Raw genomic sequence first — 23,067 nt, 5'->3', positions numbered from 1 at the left:
CTGGCAAAGTGTGACTCATACTCCCACCGGCCACGCGTGTCTCTCTGTCACGGGGTTCTAGCAATAAGGTTTTGGAGATATACTATTACGTTCTTTAACCATAAAAACATATTCTTCTTTTTTCGCTTGCCGTTCCATTGTTTCCAGTTTATGCCTTATTAGTGTTTTAAATGGTCGGAAACAGCAGGTTAATGTGTCAATCAACCTCCTTTTTTCTCTCTTCCCCTGTGCCGGCAGCTGCTCTTTCTGTTTACCCAAAGCCACACCGTTCATTCTCTTCTCAACACTGCCCCCTGCCGTTCATCTGCTTTGCTGTTTCCTTGTTCTTTTTGTGCAGCGCTGGTGCACATGGGTGTTTTCATATTGGTCAGGACACCAGAACAGTGTGTCTTTTTTTCTGCATTTGGGATTTGGGCCCTTTGTCTTCTAATACTTTTCCATTCTGGCCTTCCGAGGAAAAACCTTTGGGCGCCTCTGCTCTCGACTGACCCTGTCTCATCAACCTTGAGTTGAAACTGCAGGTCAGGAGGTGCATTAATGTGGTCTGATTACTCCAGCGCAGACAGAGTGACACGTCATCTCCATAATGAGTGCTTCACGTAAGTCCTCCTTGTCTTCACGATGGCTAATCACAATCATACAATGTCTAAATAAAAGAGCTCAAATGTACCTGGAGATTGTAAGTCTGGCTCTTCAATAACTGCAGTTCTCAGTAGTGAAGTTAATCTAAGTTTTCAAAATGTAAAGTCTGTCTGCTTTGCTTCAGACACTACAGTAATGGAACTTAGTTATACTTTTAGGTGCCAGAATGAACATGTGATATCTATATAAAACAGTACTACAACTAGTCCTGAGCATTACTTTGACCCTAAAGTGGATTTTGTTGTGTGAGTCGAGCTCCTGATGTTCTGGAGGAAACACATGTGTAACTGAGCCTGTTATTTTCCGTAAAATCACTGGTAAAGGTGCTATACCTAATTGATTTCTAGTAAAGGAATAAAATTAGCTTTTTCCTCCTTTAGTATATCGTAAACTCAGTTATTTGAGGGAAAAGAAACTCTGTGCCTCTAATTAAAACTTGGATTTGGAACAATTTTCAAGCATTTCTGTGAAAGCGACCCAAAAAGTGACCTGTTAGTTGTGAAATGTCATAATATATGTATAAACTTCTAGTCAGGAATGAGACCACAACAAATATTAAACATTTGATGTTCCCTCTTTCATTGTTTGGGATTAAAAAAAAGTTTAAATCACGTATTCACCTTATTCCGGAGGCTCGCGTGGGCGCCGCCATGAATTGGTCCCGCCCCTTTTCTCCTATGTGTTAACATGGGGCTGGAGAAGTCCACATAACAACTACACATAACACACGAAAACAAAGCCGTTTTTCAGGCCGCACAGAGAAACTGAACATGAAAATGAACATCGGACATTTTACACAAATCAATCTACGAAACATCAGATTTGAGCGGAGAATATTTCTGTTCTCCGTTTAAATGAACGGGCTTCGCGCTCGACCGGAAGTGTCTGTACAGCGGAAGTGCCGAGACAAAGCGAAAAGTGGCAAAAGTGGGCGGGGCGGAATAAGGTGAATCGGGCCTTTAAGGTTTAGAGTGGGGGTTAGCAACCTGTCCTACCAGAAGCAGTCGGTGCCAGATTGTGAGCTTGGTTTGGTCAGGACTAGCTGAAGAATTAAGCCTCTTTTGAAGATCTTTTTGAGGTGGGCAATCTACAAAACAACATCACGCAATTCATGTGCACTTAGCATCCCTGTATTGTAAGAACTAAAGCCACGCGCTTCCTCTGAAAGTTCACATTTCACCAGGGGCTGGACTGGGACTGAAAACCAGCCCTGGACTCTGGTCAGCCTGGCCCAAATTAGCGTAAATGTGACACTTCCACAAATACATATGTTCACCCCGCCTTTTTGTCACATTGTCGCTGCATTTTTGTCATGTTTTTGTTGCTTTTTCATTACTTTTTTGTGGCTTTTTGGCCTGTTTTCGTCACTTGTTTTTTGTTTTTCATATTATTGTTTTTTCATCGCATTTTTCATCGCTTTGTCGTCACGTTTTCGTCACATCTTGTGGCTTTTCCAGCACATTTTTGTTTTGGGATGCTTTTCTTTTAACCCCTTAACTCCTACCTGAACCAAGCACATTTTCTCCAGTTTGGCTTTACCCCAGTCCAAAAGCTTCTGGAAAAAAAGCTGTGGAAATAGCAACAAAACTGAGACGAAAACAATGATGGAAATGTGACAAAAAGTGAGAAAACATTGACAAAAAAGTGGCAAAAATGTCACAAGAAATTGACGAAAAATGGACGAAAGAAAGACAAAAAATTGACGTAAAAATGACAAAAATCTCATTAAAAAAAATGGACGAAAAAATGACTAAAATGTGACAAAAAAATGACAAAAAAGTTACAAAAATGAGTTGAATATCCAACAAAAAAATGATCTGATGACGTGAGGAAAAAGATCGTCTCGGTTCAGGCGGGAGTTAAGAGGTTAAGCTTTTAGATTTGGGTAAAGCTCGGTCACGCCCGGGGGTGAGGGTAAGTGGCCCTTCTGTGTTCTTCCAGAATGGACATATGGCCAGTCCGCCCCTGCACTTCACCGTGACTGATTAAATCGCTAAGAGCGTGATAAGACTGACCCATAGGCATTTATACTATAGATCTAGATTAAGCAGAGAAGCAAGGAATCACAAGTTGACAGTGACTGACTCAAAACAGCAGATTGTCAAAGGCACCGCATCACCCAGCCCTAATTTCAGGTACGAAATATATCACATTACAGCTAAAAAGAGATTCTTCCTCGTCAGTGAGCTTCTAAACATGCGCCACACAAAGCGCATAACATCGAAAATCAGGCGTATAGAATGAAAATGTTTTGTTTTCAGCTCCCAGCCAGGTCGGGTGTTGTTCTGCATACAGCACTGGCATTGCTTTTGTTGCATACAGCCAGCCCTTATCTAATAGTAACAAGAGCGTGATTAAAATGCGCTTTCCGGAGCAGACTCTATTGTTTGTTTGCAGGCCCGGAGGCTCAGAGCGGCAGCAGCTCCAGCTCAGATCTGCCTGGCGCTTCACCCGGAGTTTATGTAACGCGCGCCGCCTCCATCTCTCTCTCTCTCTCGCACAAACGCTCAGTAAATACCACGGATCATGAATGATGGCTTATGAATGTCTGCTGTTCGTTCTCCCCCCCCTCCATCCTAATCCTCGCTCCACCGTAATCAATGCTTTCGGGGCTGTCGTGTCGAGGTGATTCGAGAGCGGAAACTTTCTCCTGATAGTTTTCTGATTTACGAGGAAGTGTTGGCTGGTGCTGTTGAGGAAAAAAATTGGAAGCTTGTCAAAATGAATTACTCGTAAGAGAAGGGTGAGTCAATCACGCTCAGGTGCTCATTTTGTAAGAACAGAAGAGTGGCCGTGCTCAGGTTTGACATTTGGACAAACCTTTTGACCGATCTGTCAAAGGCCGTGCCCTGTCTGAACTAAACTTTCTTTCTTAGCCTCGTTTTGCTCGAACAAGGAGTGTAGTGTAAACAATCAAACAAACTGAGGCACTCCAATGGTAGAAATATTAAAAAGCCTTTATTTAAACATGGCTAGATTAGGTCAAATTGCCAACGCGTTTGGGCTCTAGGTCGTCCTCAGGGCGAGCTCGAGATGGCTGCCTCTGTACAGGTATAAGCTCACAGCATTGGTCACATGTCCCAAGTGGGTTGGTCCAAGGTGGGTGTGTTCATAGACACCTGGTTTGTAGAATACAAAACATTAAAATATGTACATGTTACGACCCGGCTCTGCTAGGTATAGGACGTAACAAAAACCAAGATGTCAAATGGTAAAGTAAAGTTGTAATTTAATAAAAGGAGTGTAAAAGGTAAATTTAACAAAGGAGTGACAAAAATAACCAAACAAAGGCTATTTACAGTATTTACAAAAAGGTTAACCAAAACAGAGCTAGTCAAACTAAATCAAACAAACAAAATTAGGCCTAACTAATACAAAACCAAGTCATGACTAAACACAGCAAGTGTCACTTCATTCCACGTCACACTTAAGTGAACGTTCCAAAAAGTGACACAACATAACACGAGTGTCCCTGGACACACAAAAGTTTAAACAACAAAGGGACACAACACAAAATGGCATACTGGCCACAAAGACCAGCAGCCCCGAATGAGCCACGGTGGAGTCCTTTTATAGGAGTGGCTGGCACAAGTGGCTTTGACGAGCTCCCCGCAGGTGTTGAGCTGCTCCCCCAATCAGGCGGCCAGGACCCCAATGCGCTCCACCAATCGCAGCCCAGGACCACAGCAGCAAACTTACATGGGGGAAAAACAGGTGGGAAGGAGGGAACCTGGAGGCCTGGGGCCGTAACAGTACAATACACTGTTCTTTACAAAACCATAAAGAGAAATGCAAATAATTATAAAATCCATACATTTTACAAAAATACAGACAAATCCAATCCTCTGATAGTCTCTTGTATTTGTTCTAAGCCACAAATTTTAAGGCTTTTGCAATTCTCATGGTGAAAAAGCTCCTTCAAAGAGAATCCTTTTGCATTTATACCCTCAAAGCTGTGGAGTACCCTGGCCTCAATGGAGGATTGATTTGTCTGTATTTTTGTAAAATGTATGGATTTTATTAGGGCTGCACAATATATCGCGAAAAATATTGTATCGCGATATTAGCTGATGCAATATCCGTATCGCGAGAAGCCACAATATATCGCAACATCACCATAGCCTTCATCTGACTGAGATCCACCCATTTTATTTTGCAAACTCAAACTTATGCATTGAAGTCAAGTGTAAAAGTTCAGTTTTAGTTGAACATTTACTAGCTTTGTTTAATTCTACCCTTGTTTTGGTCCTGATTGGGTGTTTTTTTGAAGTCTTCTTTTGACACAATTTGCTGGAAAAAAATGGAACATATCGTGTTTGGTGAAATATCGCAATATTATCGTTATCGCGATATTGCACAGCCGTATCGCATATCGCAAGTCACTTCAATATCGTGCAGCCCTAGATTATATAATTCTTTACATTTCTCTTTATGGTTTTGTAAAGAACAGTGTATTGTACATATTTGAATGTTTTGTATTCTACAAACCAGGTGACTGAACACGCCCACCTTGGACCAACCCACTTGGGACATGTGACCAATGCTGTGAGCTTTATACCTGTACAGAGGCACCATCTCGAGCTCGCCCTGAGGAAGGCCTTGAGCCCAAACGCGTTGGCAATTTTACCTAATCTAGCCATGTTTAAAGGAATAGGCCACCGTTTTTACATACTGAGATATGTTCTTACCTCACTTTAGTCGAGTTAATATATCCCCTCCTGGTCTTTGTCCGTGCGCTCACACATACGCAGCCTCTCCCACATGTCACATAGCTCCAAAAAAGCTCATGATAGAAGCTACCAAGCTCTTCCACGTGTTCCCTATTTAAATAAAGTTACGTGAAGTGTTTTCATGCAAAGTATATTTACACAGAAATGTAACATGTCGATTTTATAAGCAGATAAAAAGGGGAACTATATTGTGAGGCGTAATGATACGAGGAGTAAAACGTCCGCGCAGTAACTCCTAAAGGTTATTGACGGAAGTGAGCGGGGGAAGTCGTAAGAGCATATCTCAGTATGTAAAAACGGTGGCCTATTCCTTTAAATAAAGGCTTTTTTAATATTTCTACTTTTGGAGCGCCTCAGTTTGTTTGATTTTATGCTGAAACAGATCCCTGCACTGAAGAGCGCCCAAAAGACTAAACTTATACAACTCTTTACATCCGAGTAGCGCTCCAGCCTCCCAATTTTTTCAAAGGAGGTGTAGTGTGTTCATCATCAAAACTAAACACTGCCTTTGTTGCTAATTTATGTATTTTGTTTTTTTCAGCCCCCCCCCTCCCTCCCCACTGATATATCCTCAAAGGCCATTTGTTGTCTCTTGTTTGTCGTCAGCGCCTTCTGCTTCGGCGTTTGTTTGTTTTCTCGAGCGAGCGCCCCTGGGCTGAACTGCTGCTGCTGCCGGTCTTTTTTTTTCGCACCGCGAGAACGAGAGGCCGTCGTCAGCGGAAAGCGGACGTCCACGTGACGGGGGGGGGGGGGGGGGCGTGATCCGGGGCGGCGGTGTAGAACAGGTTTAATGGAAGAGTGACCGATCTGACGGATGGATCAGTGTGTGAACCCCGGGGTCGCTGGGAAACGTCCGAGGCCACGGTCTGCACTTTGTCACTTCTCGGCGCTGCGGTCGTGTCAGGGGTCTCTCAGAGGGGCTTCTCATTACATTTTATATCAGCTTCCAGCTCTATCAGTTCTCTATGATGGATGTGTCTTAACCTGCGGCTGTGTGCCTATTGCCTGTATCCATATATCATTATTATTTCATCATGATGGACAGGAATGATCTGTTATCACTTTTTACTTCACTTCTGGGACTCCCGAAATGTCAAAAAAAAGGGGCAGATAGATTGTCATTGACATTTTACTGTACCTTATTGAGTTTTTTTTAATATTTGTGCTGATTTAGATAATAAATATTAATCAAATTGTCTTAGAGTAGGATTAGGAACATGAAGGCGCGAGTTCAACCTGGAAGACTCATTTCTCGCCGCCTCTTTTGTCCGTGGCTTCACACTGCAGCATCCTTCACCGGTTTCCCATTCCACCACCAGGGGAAGACATCCCTAACTCTAACCTACCCATCCAAACTGACTATAATCCGGATGTAGATGTCTACACTGCCGGGGTCTGAATTGCTGCTTTTGTCTCTGAGTCTATCCAGGATTTAAGCAAAGTTTACACGCAGCAGTTTTGAGGTTGCTGAGTTTGTTATTTGATTTGAATAACAAGTATGAGGAACAGCTGGATTGTGGATTTGGGTTTTGGAGTGTCCATCCATCCATTTTCTTCCACTTGTCCGTTGCCGGGTCATGGGGGCAACCGATTGAGTTGCCCAAATCACATTGCACCAGCCCCTTATGGCTCCTCCTGCGGGTGGTGGGTCCACAGAAGGACGGCCTCCTGGTTCTAACCGGGCCTGTTGGTCTCTAATAAGGGGCTTCTGAACCGCTCTCTGTCTGACCCGTCACCTTGGACCTGTTTGCCCTGGGAGACCCTACCAGGGGCACGAAGCCCCCGACATCATTGCTCCCAGGATCATTCAGGTGCTCAAACCCCTCCACCACGTTAAGGTGGCGGCTCCAGGATGGGGTTTTGGATTGTGTTTATGTTATTTGTTTGTACCAGTTATGGCACCTGAGCGTCACAGAAAGTACATAGGTCGTGGGTTTGCTTCCTGTGCCGGGGTTTCTGCAGTTTTCTGGTTTCCCTTAAAGGAACAGGCCACCGTTTTTACATACTGAGATATGTTCTTACCTTAGCTTTGACGAGTTCTTTAGGACCTGTCTGATCTTCCCCCGTGCCTTCAGTCACGTTAGCGCAGACGGCGTTAGCATTTAGCCTCTCCCTCTCTCCTCTATAGCTCCAAAACAGGTCCAGATAGAAGCTACCAAGCTCTTCCACGTTCTCCCTATTTAAATATGGTTACGTGAAGTGTTCCACTACAAAGTATAATTACACAAAATTAAACAATGTGGATTTTCTAAGCGGATAAAAGGGGGAACTATATTGTAAGGCGTAATAATACCAGGAGTAGTTCGAAATCTGCGCATTAAAGTGAAGATTACTGCGCGGATTTCAAACTACTCCTGGTATTATTACGCCTTACAATATAGTTCCCCCTTTTATCCGCTTAGAAAATCCACATTGTTGCAGGAGAGGCTAAATGCTAACGCCGTCTGCGCTGTGTTTACGTGACTGAAGGCACGGAGGAAGATCAGACAGGTCCTAAAGAACTCGTCAAAGCTAAGGTAAGAACATATCTCAGTATGGAAAAACGGTGGCCTATTCCCTTAAAGGTTTCCCCCTCGTCGCTCTGTTACTAAAACCATAATGTACATAACACTCTCCCCTCTCCGGTCAGGACTAGATGCTCAATGTGCATGTTCAAGAGGAGCCATCATGCCCAATAATCCCACAGAATATACTCAGTCCAGGAATCCGCAGTGAAGCTCACGACGACGATAACTAGTCCTATGTGTTGAGAGCATTTTTCATCCCCCAGAAAGAGCAGTGACATTTCTCTATTGAGTACTGGAAGTCTTCCTAAAGGTCAGTGAGTGCTTTCTGACATGTGTCCAACCGCTCATCTCTCCATAATCCTGTTACATGCAATATGCGCCTATGCAAACCCCTCCCGGATCAGTCCGCGCTGTAAATAAATGTGTTCGACCCGTCAACCCATCGGAGCTTTTAAGCCGTGAGATGAGATGCGCGCGGAGGCTTAGCGGCACATCTCGCTTTTAATTGAAATTAGACGGCTATAAGAAGATCCCGGGATCTCTGATTTGTGAGTGGTGTGGATGATGGCGGCTAGTTATAAAGCTTGTGTGGGGACAGTAGCATCTGGTTTAGCTGGGGGGGCCTGTACTGCGTTCTGTCACTGTGAAGGCTTCTGTTCTAGTATTGATTTGATCGGTTTTCTTGTAATTTTATGTAACTGTGAAGCACTTTGAATTGCCTTGTGTATGAATTGTGCTCTACAAATAAGCTATGTAATTGTTTTTGTGCTTCATGGATAAAATTGACATTGACTCCAGATTCTTCCGGGCGGGAACAGGCCCCACCCGGTTCTTAAAACAAGTCCTCGGGAGGCTCTGGTCTGCGGAGTAGGGGCACAATACAGGGGGGCCTCACTTTGCACAGTGCTGAATTAAGATTTAAAAATCAAAGCGATTTTTTCTGGAAGTCATTGAGGACTTGGTAAAGGTCCTTTATTTGTCATTAAACTGTACAATAAAACTTGTCCTCTGCATTTGACCCACCCCTCGACGCCATTGGACGACCCGTAGAGAGCAGTGGGCAGTGGCAGTTCTGTAGATGTAGAGCCAGGCTGGTGGATTCACCTATTCTACATGTTTTTAGTGGTAGGGGAACCCGGTGGAAACCTACGCAGACACAGGGAGAACATGCAAACTCAACCCACAATGTCCCGGCTGGGAATCGAACTCGGGACCTTCTGGTTGTGAAGTGAAGCATTAAGCGATGGCTACCGTGCCGCAGGGGTCTTGTTTTTAAGTAGGGATGCACCGATGCCGATACCAGTATCGGGTATCGGGCCGATACCACATGCTTGTCCTCATACTCGTGCTCATTCATGAGGTCCCGATACCATTTGACGTGTGGCCAGCGCAGCTACGAGGCGCAGCTACGAGGCGCAGCTACGAGGCGCAGCTACGAGGCGCAGCTCTCAGCTGAGGAGAGAAGAAGCAACAAACTGGAGAATAGTTTAGTGTAAACACAATAATCCACATAGAGCTGACTTTATTACAGACTGCGCTCTCTAAACCAGAGTCTGAGCTGGATTTAACCAGAGCTTAATGTTGTTCGTGCTGCAGCGTCTGCAGTGTTTACAACATACAGGCTAACGATGCTAACTCGCGGCTAGCAGTTCTGGCCATTCTGACGCCGTTTTATGCCCAGGGGTTTATTCATCTGAAAAACTAACCCAGCGACTAAAAAGTCCTCAGAAAAACCAGATTAAAGACATACAGCATGTTTATATTGAGGGAAAATGAGCTGCAGCAGAACAATGAAAACGCTGTAGCTACTCGCTAAGTTACTACAAACACACGAGAAAATCTACAGGAGCTGAAGTAAAGACGAAAAGAGACCATTTAAGTAACATCTCAATACTATTGTTAAATAAAAACACATAAATGAATAAAGCTCAGGCACTGGGAGCTTTTGGACATGGGCTTTTCTGTCTATGATGGACAGAGACATAAAAATAAAAAAATTATATTGAATGAAAATAATAATAAATAAATGGCATCAGCACAATTCTAATATAACTGCTCTTAAATGTGTCGCCGACTTTACTTAAGGAAATGTACATGAGGAAATTTACTAATTACAAACCAATCTGCTGTGAAAAAAGTAAGAACGTTGAAGAAAATGCCTTGTACTCGTATCGGTGAATACTTAAATCAAAGTACTCGTACTCGTATCGGTTTTAGAAAAAGTGGTATCGGTGCATCCCTCAAAAATGATAAAAAAGCTGGGCTGGAGAAATGATCAGTTTGGATGTTGTTTGAAGGCTTGTAGCCCGATACAAGGGAGAGTGGAAAGAACCACAAAGAATACATGTTGTGTGCTATTCCCCTTCACGGTAGGGCTGGACGATATGGCAAAAAAAAGATCTTCTCATATTGATCAGTCTCAATCTTAGATCTGACAGCCCCGCCCTGCTATAGGGTGATCTCGTCTGAGCTTATATCGGCACATGTTGTTATCTGCAGTGCACATAAAGCATAGCCTAAATTATCACAAACCTTTCACATATCGGATTGTAATATCATGCGCCGCCCTCGATCCTGAGACGTTTTCCTTTTCTTCTCGTCTCCGGCCTGGAGCTTCACCAGTGCCATATTGCAGCAGATTAGCCGAGCTTTTATGTTCCACTTAACATCTCCAGTGCGGCGTGAGTGCCAGCCGCAGACAGGAGCGACAGAAGACACAGGCTAAACGCTGGACACGGACAAGAGGACATTAACTTCTATTAGAGCAGCTGTGCCTGGCAGCCTGGTCATCGTCCGCCTGGCACTGGGCCTGTCCTTTGATGGTCAAATACAAACAGGCCAATCACACAGCCGTGACACAGAGCGCGGGTCACGTCAGGAGACACTTCACGGAAACTTCAGCCGGTTATTATTTTGCCTTGGGGACGGACTTTAAAGCCTCGGCAGCTTGTTGTCGTCCAAAAAAAAAAAAACTCAATTATTTTCAACATTTCTTCAAAGTCACTTTCCCAAACACACGGCTTCTTTTATCAATTCCTGCGCTGCGCCTTTGTTGCATATTTAATGAAGGATATTGATTAAAAGAAGGTTAGGTCTTCTGGAGAGGTTTGTAGAATCGGCTGATTCACAATCGCAGCATGTACGGCCTTGACTAAAACTGCGCTTCAAATACATGAATGAAATCACGCTGCAAAAAGTAATGAAGTAGATTAGTATAAAAGTCTCAATTTGAGCATAATAATCCGAATTTGAGATGTTTTGACAATGAAAGGTGTAGGTGGGCTCCTGACCCAGATTATTTCACTTGTTTTGAGACGTTTCTGACTCGTTTCAATACATTTTGTCCTTATTTCATGTAATTTTCTTTGCCAATGGGGTAAGAACATTGGTCTTATCTCATTGGCAGTTTTACTTTCTTATTTCAAGTGAGATTTACCTTAGAACTCGTCACAAACGTCCTCAAAAGAGCAAAAAAAAACTTGGTCAGATCAGGAAAAAAGTTTAAATGAGATAAAACTGCTTTAAACAAGAAACATTTCCTCAATTCAAGACATTTAAGACAATGCTTGATATTCACTTTTTGCAGTGTGGACTTCAACACTGCAAAAAGTGAATATCAAGCATTGGCTTAAATGACTTGAATTGAGGAAATGTTTCTTGTTTTGAGCGGTTTTCACTCATTTAGACACTTTTCCTGATGGGACCGAGTTTACTTTGCTTGTTTGAGGACATTTCAGACCAGTTCTAGGGTAAATCTCGCTTGAAATAAGAAAGTAAAATTGCCAATGAGATAAGACCGTTTGTCTTACCCCATTGGCAAAGAAAATGACCTGAAATAAGGACGAAATGTATCGAAACGAGTCAGAAACATCTCAGAACAAGTGAAATAATCTAGGAAAAATGCCCAACAACTTCTTAACTAGTCAAAACAACTAAAATCTGGATTATTATGCTCAAACTGAGATGTTTATACTGATCTAGTTCATTACTTTTTGCAGTGTAGGTTTGCCAAACACTGTCTGGGATAACTGTGGGGTTTTGGTGCTACGGTTTCAGTGCTTGGTGCGATGTGAAGCTGTTTTTTATACCACTATGGAGAGCCAGATGAAAGGTTGTTTGGCGCATTTGGAACCGGAGAAAGTGGAAAGGAAAGTACAGACTGCTCTTCGTCGTCTGCGACCAGACTTTGGAGAAGTGGTGGAAAGCAGGTTGTTGTTTTCTACCACATTGTGCATTGTGCGATGAGTCAGCTATATCACTGCAAAAAGTATTGAACTAGATCAGTATAAACATCTCAATTTGAGCACAATAATCCAAATTTTAGTTGTTTTGACTAGTTAAGAAGTTCTTGGGCATTTGTCCCAGATTATTTCACTTGTTCTGAGATGTTTCTGACTCGTTTCGATACATTTCGTCCTTATTTCAGGTCATTTTCTTTGCCAATGGGGAAAGAAAATTGGTCTTTTCTCATTGGCAATTTTACTTTCTTATTTCAAGCGAGATTTACCCTAGAACTGGTCTGAAATGTCCTCAAACAAGCAAAGTAAACTTGGTCCGATCAGGAAAAGTGTCTAAATGAGTGAAAACCGCTCAAAACAAGAAACATTTCCTCAATTCAAGTCATTTAAGCCAATGCTTGATATTTACTTTTTGTAGTGTACATAACTTATATAGAAAATCTGTGATATGACGGTGCCATCGACAGCTACAACACTGTATCAACCAAGCACAATATAAATTGAACTCGTGCCAGTGCAGCAGCATCCCTTTTGCCTGCTGTGTTCATATTGGAGAGGTGCACCACTGCCATCTAGTGACAAGTCTAATGATATTTGCTTGAAACAAAAAAAAAACTTTTCCCCCCCACACATTTTCACAGTCTCGCCTCTGTCCCACTTTCCCCTGTCTGCCTTTTACATAACGCTTTCGTAACTCGGCCCTGCTTTCTTTTCTTAAACCTTTTTTGCGTCATTTTCTCTGCACCTTCCCCAAGACCTCTTTCCCCCGTCCTCCTCCTCCTCCTCCTCCTCCTCCTCCTCCTCCTCCTCCTCCTCCTCCTCCTCCTCCTCCTCCTCCTCCTCGGCTGACTACCCCTGGTAACTCCTCCAGACCTCGTCGTGCCTCTCTCACTGCAGTTTGACGGTAATGCCACTGCAGCAGAAAAGAGCTGGGTGGGTCTGTTTTGCATATGGGCACTCGGCAAGTCTTCGCTGACTCACAGACTACAGCCCATATGCTGCCTCTCCTTGTCATCTAGCCTCGTTTCCTCGCTTTAAGGGGACTCCGGGCAGATTGCGCGTGCTCACGCTTCCGCTCGACGGCTTCACAAGTGTCCTTGCTGAGCCTTTTCGTGATGACGGTTCTCCACATGCAGACAAGGGCACTGGGGAGGAGAGAATGTTGTGTGGAAAACTTTAACCTTCCACGTCGCTGAAGTTTGACAATCACGAATTCATCCAAAACAAAACGCTGCAAATGTTCTTGTGTCGTCACACTTTTTCTTCTTCTTTTGTTTTCTGCTCATACCGTAAATGCTCTAATATAGGCCCGGGCCTTTATTTACTCAAGGGCATCTGGGACCAGGCCTTTATTGGAACCAGGCCACGATTAGAGACAGGCCTTTATTTCTATTTGAGCAAAACGGACGACCAGGAAAATGAAGAAAAACGAGATTTGTGTCCATTTGCACCTAAAATATTAGGTTCATTTATTACTGAACATTTCAAACCCTCTCCCAGCGGCTGGAACATTGACGCCTTTTATTTTGTCGGGACAACAGGAAGTGTTTCGTTGCTGTTAGCGGAGCTTTGACATCAGTGTCACTGCAGGTTTCTGTTTCGTTTTTACCGGACCGGATTATTTGTTGTTATCTCGTGTAAAAGGCGAGTTTAGACGGAGCGTTTGTGTTTGTGATCGATCATGAGACTGACCCGAGAGAAGACGAGATGCTCGCGCTGATGGGAGGAGTTATTTTGAGGCGTGGGACTGACCTGCACACGGAGCAGCTGGACGTGCTTTGCAGTGTTAATTTTGTCGACTAAAATATTTAGTCTTAATTTTAGTCAAAGTGATATTTTTGACGACTAAAATTGGACTAAAACTAAATTAAAAGTTTCTCATGAGACTAAAACTGTGACTAAAATGTCCAGATATTTGAGTCGACTAAAATAAGACTAAATAAAAATGAAAAGGAGAGACTAAAATCATCCAAACTTCTATTGAGCGTCTGAAAGAGCCTCAGATCATGTAAATTCTCTGTTAAAGGATCAGCTCTGAGCTTTGTTCATGTGGAGCAGCTCCATGAAGCAGAGGAACAACATTAAATATGATTATAATGAATATTATCAATGCAAAGTCGACTAAATTAGTCTTAAATTTAGTCGACTAAATTTACTTGCAATTTTAGTCGACTAAAACTAGACTACAATTGAAACGATTTTTTAGACTAAATCTCGACTAAAATTACATTACATTTTAGTCAAAAGACTAAGACTAAAACTAAATTAAAATATGTTGTCAAAATTAACACTGGTGCTTTGAAGACGCAATGGTGACTTTATTAAAACCCTGGAGGGTCACACGACATTTGCCCTGTTTCCACAAATTGTCACAGGAGGTTTGAAAAGTGGCTAAATCTGTGTCAAAGTTACGCTCGGATCAGCTCCTCCGCAGCGTCCCCCTCGGCCCGGGTTCCCGTTTGTTACTTCCTGCACGTGAGTTTTCATTTACACCAGTATGAGACAAATTCCTAACATGGGGAATATTTCTACCACTATAGTTTCTAATAAAAGCCCCGGCCTGTTTTAGAGACCGGCTTTAATTTGCCTCCGCCAGCCGCAAACCCGGCCTCTGTCAGAGACCCGGCCTCTGTTAGAGACCCGGCCGCTAATGGAATACAAGCCAGTATTAGAGAATTTACGGTATTTAATGCAGTACTATCTCCATCCATCCCTTCTATCTCTTAACTATCTCTTTGTTGTGTTTCTCTACGAAGGCCAAACTCCCGTCGGCTCTGATTTATTTGCACTGTTCTTCTGAAAAGCTCTATCTCCGTCTGAATCACCCATCAGCACTCACTGTTTCCATGCGGACGTCAAGCGCAAGGTTAGGGACGAATGACGAATGGCTGCTGGTGGTGCGTTCATGGGCAGTCAGTACATTAACCTAGTTAATAGTGCAGGAACCTAGTGCATTAACCTCTAACCTGAAGCGTATGTTAAATGGGGTCGTGCCTGGTGACTAGGCTGCGGATAAAGATTATCAATTGAGTTGATGTATTATGCAACTATAGTCTATAACGCTAATATAGATCGTGGCAGCTGGGTTTTAAAGCAACAATTCATCAATATGTGGAAGAGACAGATAGCATTACCAACAAGTTACAGCACAACACTTTGAAATCCTGATCGGGCCATTACTAGTGGTGCCGTTATTTCCCCCCCGATTCCAGTACTTTAACGATACTTGGTTTTCGATACCGATACCTGAATGATACTAAATTATTTGTCACATAGATCCATAAGACAGATTAATAATGTTGATTTATTCATTTTCTTTCCGTTTAATGTCTTTTGCATTTGTATCATTTGTTTGAGATGAAATAACCAAGAAACTTCCTTTAACTACAAAAGTTTTTCTTATTTTTCCCCCTATTTTTAACTACATTTTCCCCTTATTTTTTTCTCCCAATCCTGCCCCAGTTTGCCTCTTGTTTTCCCAATTTTTCCACTTTTTTCAATTTATTCAACTTGTCTTTCCCTACAACCCAAACAGCATCAAAAACTTACAAAGAAAAATGATCTATTTCAACTGGTCTTTTAGTTTTATTTGATGTTGTATCAACAGCAGTGTTAATTTTGACAACATATTTTAATTTAATTTTAGTCTTTTGACGAAAATGTATTTCGATTTTAGTCTAGTTTTAGTCGACTAAAATTGCATGTCAATTTAGTGGACTTTGCATTTATAATATTCATTATAATCATATTTAATGTTGTTCCTCTGCTTCATGTTTCTGCTCCACATGAACAAAGCTCAGAGCTGATCCTTTAACAGAGAATTTACATGATCTGAGGCTCTTTCAGACGCTCAATAGAAGTTTGGATGATTTTAGTCTCTCCTATTCATTTTTATTTAGTCTTATTTTAGTCGAGTAAAACATCTGGACATTTTAGTCACAGTTTTAGTCTCATGAGAAACTTTTAATTTAGTTTTAGTCCAATTTTAGTCAGAAAAAATATCACTTTGACTAAAATTAAGTCTAATTATTTTAGTCGACGAAATTAACACTGATCAACAGTCATCCAGCTGTCATAATCAGTTTGGTCTTGGAGACTGGTCTTATATTCACAGCTATAGGTGGTGACCAATAAGAACACACCAGTCTGTGTTGCCAGATAAGATGGTATTCCTCTCTTTGAGGCGACCCCCCTTTACTCTAAGAGGGAAAAGTTGTTTCCTCTCAAACTTTTGAGATACAGCATCAAAACTTGAATATAAAGATTTTACATTTCTTTTTGGAACCTGCTTTCGATACTTTTATTTTTCCGATACCAGAAGTACCTAAAATACCAGACTGGTAAAGGTGCCCAGCCATTACAGTGTTGTATTACCAATTATTACAAAAAGTTGAATAATTGTTATACACTCAAACCTGTCGGAAAAGGTGAAGAAAAAGAAATAAAGGGAGTGCTGCAAAAAGTAATGAAGTAGATTAGTATAAAAGTCTCAATTTAAGCATAATAATGCGAATTTGAGATGTTTTGACAATGAAAGATGTAGGGGGGCTCCCGACCCAGATTATTTCACTTGTTTTGAGACGTTTCTGACTCGTTTCAACACATTTTGTCCTTATTTCAAGTATTTTTCTTTGCCAATGGGGTAAGAACATTGGTCTTATCTCACTGGCAGTTTTACTTTCTTATTTCAAGCGAGATTTACCTCAGAACTCGTCACAAACGTCCTCAAAAGAGCAAAATAAACTTGGTCAGATCAGGAAAAAAAGTCTAAATGAGATAAAACTGCTTTAAACAAAGAAACATTTCCTCAATTCAAGACATTCAAACCAATGCTTGATATTCACTTTGTGCAGGGTAGGTTTATTTTCTATTTTGACTTTGACGACGACCACACAAAGTCAAAGATAATTACGTTTTGAACCTTAACATTTTGAGTCTCTTTCAACCTTTATCACAAAAGTATGTCCAAACAGACGATGACAAATGGCCGCTTTGATAAATCTCACTCCGCCGTGATTTAATTTAAGACCAGCGCTGTGTAAATTGGGGGCCGCTGCAGTTTTTTCGAGCCTAATAAAATACGAACCGCCTCAAGGTGACACGTCTGCCCTTATCAGCGCCAAAAGCAAAAGGAAAGAAGCGAGTGGAGTCGGTGCGTCTGCAGAAGGGATTGGAAATAGCTTTGCATGTATCCACAGTAATGATGAGAGTGAAACACGCTGCGCTGACCTTCCCGGGGAGTCCGCAGAGAAGACGAGAGCTTTCCTTCAGGGATCAATACAGACTGAGCTAAAAATTGTGCCATATTTTTAGAAGGAAGTCTGCGGGATACACAATGCTCAGAGTGACACGGTGTGCTAAAAATTTCCCTCTGCGGTTCAAACGGAAAGTCTACATTTTTAGAGTGATGATGATGATAAAACTGTTCAAAAATAAAACCTCTAACGAATAAGTCACCCTCCTCTTGTTTCCTCCGCAGTTCTTTCCGTACGGTGATGCGTCCAAGTTCGCCCAGCACGCCTTCAGGACCTTCGACAAAAACGGAGACGGCACCATTGACTTCAGAGAGTTCATCTGCGCCCTGTCCATCACCTCCAGGGGGAGCTTCGAGCAGAAACTCAACTGGGCTTTCAACATGTACGACTTGGACGGGGACGGCAAGATCACGCGAGTGGAGATGCTCGAGATCATTGAGGTATGAGACTTACCATAGAGTCACATCAGAGAGACTGCAGAACATTTTGGTTAGATCGTTTTCTTTTAAAGGAACAGGCCACCGTTTTTACATACTGAGATATGTTCTTACCTGAGCTTTGACGAGTTCTTTAGGACCTGTCTGATCTTCCCCCGTGCCTTCAGTCACGTAAACACAGCGCAGACGGCGTTAGCATTTAGCCTCTCCCTCTCTCCTCTATAGCTCCAAAACAGGTCAAGATAGAAGCTACCAAGCTCTTCCACGTTTTCCCTATTTAAATATGGTTACGTGAAGTGTTCCACTACAAAGTATAATTACACACAATTAAACAATGTGGATTTTCTAAGCGGATAAAAGGGGGGACTATATTGTAAGGTGTAATAATACCAGGAGTAGTTCGAAATCCGTGCAGTAATCTTCACTTTACTGCGCAGTAATCTTCACTTTACTGCGCAGTAATCTTCACTTTACTGTACTGTCAAAGCTAAGGTAAGAACATATCTCAGTATGTAAAAACGGTGGCCTATTCCTTTAACTTTAACAGAGAGTGATTTGCTTTCTCTATTTTATTAATGACTTTCCCGGCTTCAAAGAGCTCCTCTGTGTTTTAATCAAACTCCGTGGAGATCCAGGAAGCGCTTCTCATTTCTTTTTTTTTTTGACATATTAATATCTTTTGAGATATTGTGTCTATTACAAAAATAGCCTTTATGTCTTACATATTACACAAAATAACACAGTAAAATATTGTTGCACTAATCAGCTTTTGATTAAAGGAATAAGCCACCGTTTTTACATACTGAGATATGTTCTTACCTTAGCTTTGACCAGGGGTCGGCAACGTCAGGCCCGGGGGCCAAATCAGACCCGCCAGCACATTACCCCTGGCCCTCAAGGTGAATTTGAGAAATATTATTATGCCAATAAGAGATCAAATACCTGCACTGCAAAAAGTAATTAACTAGATCAGTATAGACATCTAAATTTGAGCACAATAATCCAAATTTTAGTTGTTTTGACTAGGTAAGCATTTGTCCTAGATTATTTCACTTGTTCTGAGATGTTTCTGACTCGTTTCAAAACATTTCGTCCTTATTTCAGGTCATTTTCTTTGCCAATGGGGTAAGAAAATTGGTCTTATCTCATTGGCAATTTTACTTTCTTATTTCAAGCGAGATTTACCCTAGAACTGGTCTGAAATGTCCTCAAACAAGCAAAGTAAACTTGCTCCGATCAGGAAAAGTGTCTAAATGAGTGAAAAACGCTCAAAACAAGATACATTTCCTCAATTCAAGTCATTTAAGCCAATGCTTGATATTTACTTTTTGCAGTGTGTTAGAAAAAGAGAAACTGTCAGCAGGTTTAGGGAACTTTTTTTCAATTTTCAATCTGAAACTGGATGGAAACAAATCAGTTTGTGTTAAAATTAATGTTATTGGGTTGTGGAAAATACAATATTTTGTTTGCTAAATGGCAAATTACAGTTTCATTTGGGTCGCCGCTCGTCATCCTAGGGTAATGGTCGGCCCCGAAGCCAATTCCACTTGAGAACAGCAGATGTAAAACATTATATGAACTTTAGGCTACTATGGTGAGGTTCGGCCCTTGGTGTTTTGGCGACGATAAAAAATAGGCCCTTCACGACACAAACTCGCCGACCCCTGGCTTAGACGAGTTCATTTGTACCTGTCTGGTCTTCACGCGTGCCCTCAGTCACGTAAACACAGCACACACAGGTAGCTAAAAACAAGATAAAATACCAGCATTTCAAGATAAAAATACTTAAAACTAGTCAAATTATCTGTCCATGCAGCAAGATAATTTTACTTAGTAAGAGATCTTAAAATAAGATATTAAAATCTTGAAACAAGCAGTACACAATAAGGACTCCCAAGACTTATTCCAAGCTCAGAAAACTTATTTTTAGATTCAACTATAAGGAAAATATACTTGTTATGAGCATATCAACTTTTGTTTATGTTAACCTTACTTAAAAAATGTGGAAATTATCCTGAAACAAGTGAATATATCTTAAAATGAAGAAAAATTTATCCTAAAACTAGCTCTAAAAACCTGAAACCAGTGCTTGTTTAAAGGATGAAATCAAAACCAGAAAAGCAATATGAAAACATCAGCATTTATTTTTCAAGATTTTCGACGTTGAAATAAACAATATCTTATTTTAACTCCTAAAAAAACTGATTTAAGATTTCTGAACTAAATAAGACAAGTAATGAAGGTCTGTGCTAAAAATAAGACTATAATGCAAAGTCGATGGCTTAAAATAAGTGAATAACTCTAAAAGTTGGTGAAATAATCTAGCATGACTAAAAATAAGATTTAAAATCTTGCCAAGTTGTAGGGAATTTGCAGACGGCGTTAGCATTTAGCCTCTCCTCCTTTTTAGCTCCAAACCAGGTGAAGACAGAAGCCACCGAGCTCTTCCATGTTTTCCCTTTTTAAATATGGTTACGTGAAGTGTTATAAAGTGTAGTAAACAATGTGGATTTTCTAAGCGGATATAAAGGGGAACTATATTGTAAGGTGTAATAATACCAGGAGTAGGTCGACCTCCGCACAGTACACTGCAAAAAGTACCCGACTAAAAACAAGGAAAAAAATCTTAAAATAAAACATTTTGTCTTGTTTTAAGGATAAAATTCTGCCAATGGGGTCAGCATTTTTTTCTTGCTAAGAATTCTTATTTCTAGAATATTTTTCTCATCATAAAACAAGAAAGAAACACTAAATTTAAGCAAATAAATAGAATTAAGCAAATCGTCTCAGAAAATGTATTAATTTAAGGAAAACATTCTTATTTAGTGAAGAATTGTGGGTATTTTACTTAAATGTTGCTTGATTTAAGTAAAATGTTCTAAATTTCTCACATTTTTGAGCCAAATGTTCTTAATAAATACTAATATTTAAGGAAAATATTGTCCGCGCCCGGGGACCCGTCTCCATGATGTGGAGCCAGGCTGATGGTCAGAATCACCTTCTGGAGGATTCACCTATTGTACATGTTTTAGTGGTAGGGGAAACATACGCAGACATGGGAGAACATGCTCCACACAGAAAGGCCCCGTCCTGGTGGGAACCCGGGACCTTCAAATTGAAAAGCTGAGGCTCTAACCGCTGTGCCACCGAGCCGCCCACTTTAAAGGGACTATAAGGAGTTTAAAAATGTTAAAACTAAGTGTTTTCCTCCCCCTACATGTTCCAGCCATGTCCTAATGTGTAGAAAGAGCTCAGACCTGTTCACCACAACTGCCTCTAAAGTCCTGTACGGTCACTCAAAAATGTGTCACTTCGGCCCGAATTGCCGTCATGCACGAGCTTAATATAGAAGGTGCAGTTACACATATGGCCTGAGGTGGCAGTAGTGAGTATAAAAGGGCGAACTTGCTTCCAGCCCCTTTAAAGAATGGAATGTATTTTCTCTCTGTGAGAATCAGTTCTTACATTAAGAGTTGTTGTTGATCTTAGTTTTTCTTAAAATAAGAAAAAATATTCTTTGTCTAATGACTTAAGAAGATTTAAAAAGTTTTTTACAAGAAAAATGTGTTGTTTTTAGCAAATATATCTGAACAAGAAATGGCTAGATTTTATTTCCTAACATAAGGCAAGACATTATTACTTTTTAGGGAAAAAATAAGAACTTATTATTTAAAGAAAGACATTTTTTACTTGCTTAGAATCCACTTTTTGCAGAGTAGAGTGAAGATATTACTGCGCGGATGTCGTTCTACTCCTGCTGTTATTCCGCCTATTCCTTTAATCTTCTACGATCTGTTCATGCTGCGCGAGGCAGCATCAGCAAACCCTAATCTTTTCTTCTCTTGTTTGCGACAGGCCATTTACAAGATGGTGGGCACGGTGATCATGATGAAGATGAACGAGGACGGCCTGACGCCCGAGCAGAGAGTGGACAAGATCTTCTCCAAGATGGACAAGAACAACGACGACCAGATCTCGCTGGACGAGTTCAAGGAGGCGGCCAAGAGCGACCCGTCCATCGTACTACTGCTGCAGTGCGACCTGCAGAAATAAACCCCCCCCCCCGCCCCCCCCACAGCCTCCATGGACTGCACTGACAACCATCTCCATCCAGTCTGCAGCTATTTCCACTGAAAAAAAATATGCTTGGACTACCTTTCAACGGATCTGCTTCTTGTGTTGAAACACTCGTGTGCATGAGAATGTTTATGCTCTAAAAACGATGTACACACAACATAAACTCGGTGTGCGCGTGCAGACTACACACACACACACACACACACACACACACCACACGACAGGACACACCTTGCACAAATAATATATAGAAATCTATAAATATGAGTATAGTATATATATATATTTAAATTATTTAAAAATTAACTGCCAAAATGTGAAGTGTGCAAAGTATTTTCCATAACAGTCTACCGGAGCTTGCGCATCAGCATCGTTCAACTCACTGCTATTTACCGTTACAAGTTTACCAACGCTAGCTGTGTGTTTCATGAGCAACCAAACCAAATTCCTACACCGGTGATAAAAGTAACACGATATCTGCCTCCAATTGAGAACCGTCGTTGTCAAATCTTAGCTCTTAGACCAAACAGGAATTTGAAACATGCTTGTACCGTCCGTAAAGAAATGTATTTGTAGTTAATTTGCATGCCTATAGGTTCTGCCTTAAAAAATACCTCCTTGTTGTTGCATCCTGTACGATCTAAGACAGAAAGCCTTATAGAAGCGGCGCAATGATAAACATTTATCTAGTATTGTCTCTTTGGGATGTAACGTAACCGTCAAGACTTCTTTGTTTTTGACTGCTTTAACCGTCGAAGCATGTTTTCCTCGTATATACGCCGTGGTATCTTCAAAATTTCGCCCCCCATTTACGCACACTGCTATGTCTTTTTCGAGTATAAAGAATGTGGAGGATCCTAAAAGAGCAAAATTTCAAAAAGCGCTGGAGGCAAGTGATGGAAAAAAAAACAGAATAAGGACTTTGTGAAATACAGTGTGGTTGAGTATGAGAGTATGGCGGCCGTGAAAGGGAAGTCACAATAACAAAACTTTACATTCGTTTAACTTTCACATTATACATAACGTTCTACCTTTGAAATATTGGGAGTTTCTATAAAAAATTTTGATTTTTCAACGATTGCATTTGATATTAATGATTTTATACAGATATTTGTGCTATTGGGAGCATTGTATTTCTTTGCGCTTACAATTCAATGTAAGACCAATGTGTTTTTACTTTC

At 41.3% G+C, this 23,067-nt stretch overlaps 1 protein-coding gene across 1 annotated transcript in view; it reads left to right on the top strand.

Annotated features, from left to right (window-relative positions):
- The window catches only part of vsnl1a (visinin-like 1a), a 53,731-nt gene extending 31,056 nt beyond the window's left edge, over positions 1 to 22,675 (top strand). Inside the window, exons 2-3 of the mRNA XM_079571853.1 lie at positions 17,597 to 17,812; positions 21,665 to 22,675. Coding sequence (XP_079427979.1) covers positions 17,597 to 17,812; positions 21,665 to 21,862 — 414 coding nt within the window. The 3' untranslated portion in view covers positions 21,863 to 22,675. The remainder of the gene's footprint in view (positions 1 to 17,596; positions 17,813 to 21,664) is intronic.
- The last annotated feature ends 392 nt before the right edge of the window (positions 22,676 to 23,067 follow it).

Source organism: Gobius niger (assembly GCF_951799975.1).
Source record: "Gobius niger genome assembly, chromosome: 15".
Taxonomy (NCBI): Eukaryota; Metazoa; Chordata; class Actinopteri; order Gobiiformes; family Gobiidae; genus Gobius; species Gobius niger.
Note: the sequence above shows the minus strand (reverse complement) of the source record. Positions and strands in the feature narration are given on the sequence as shown.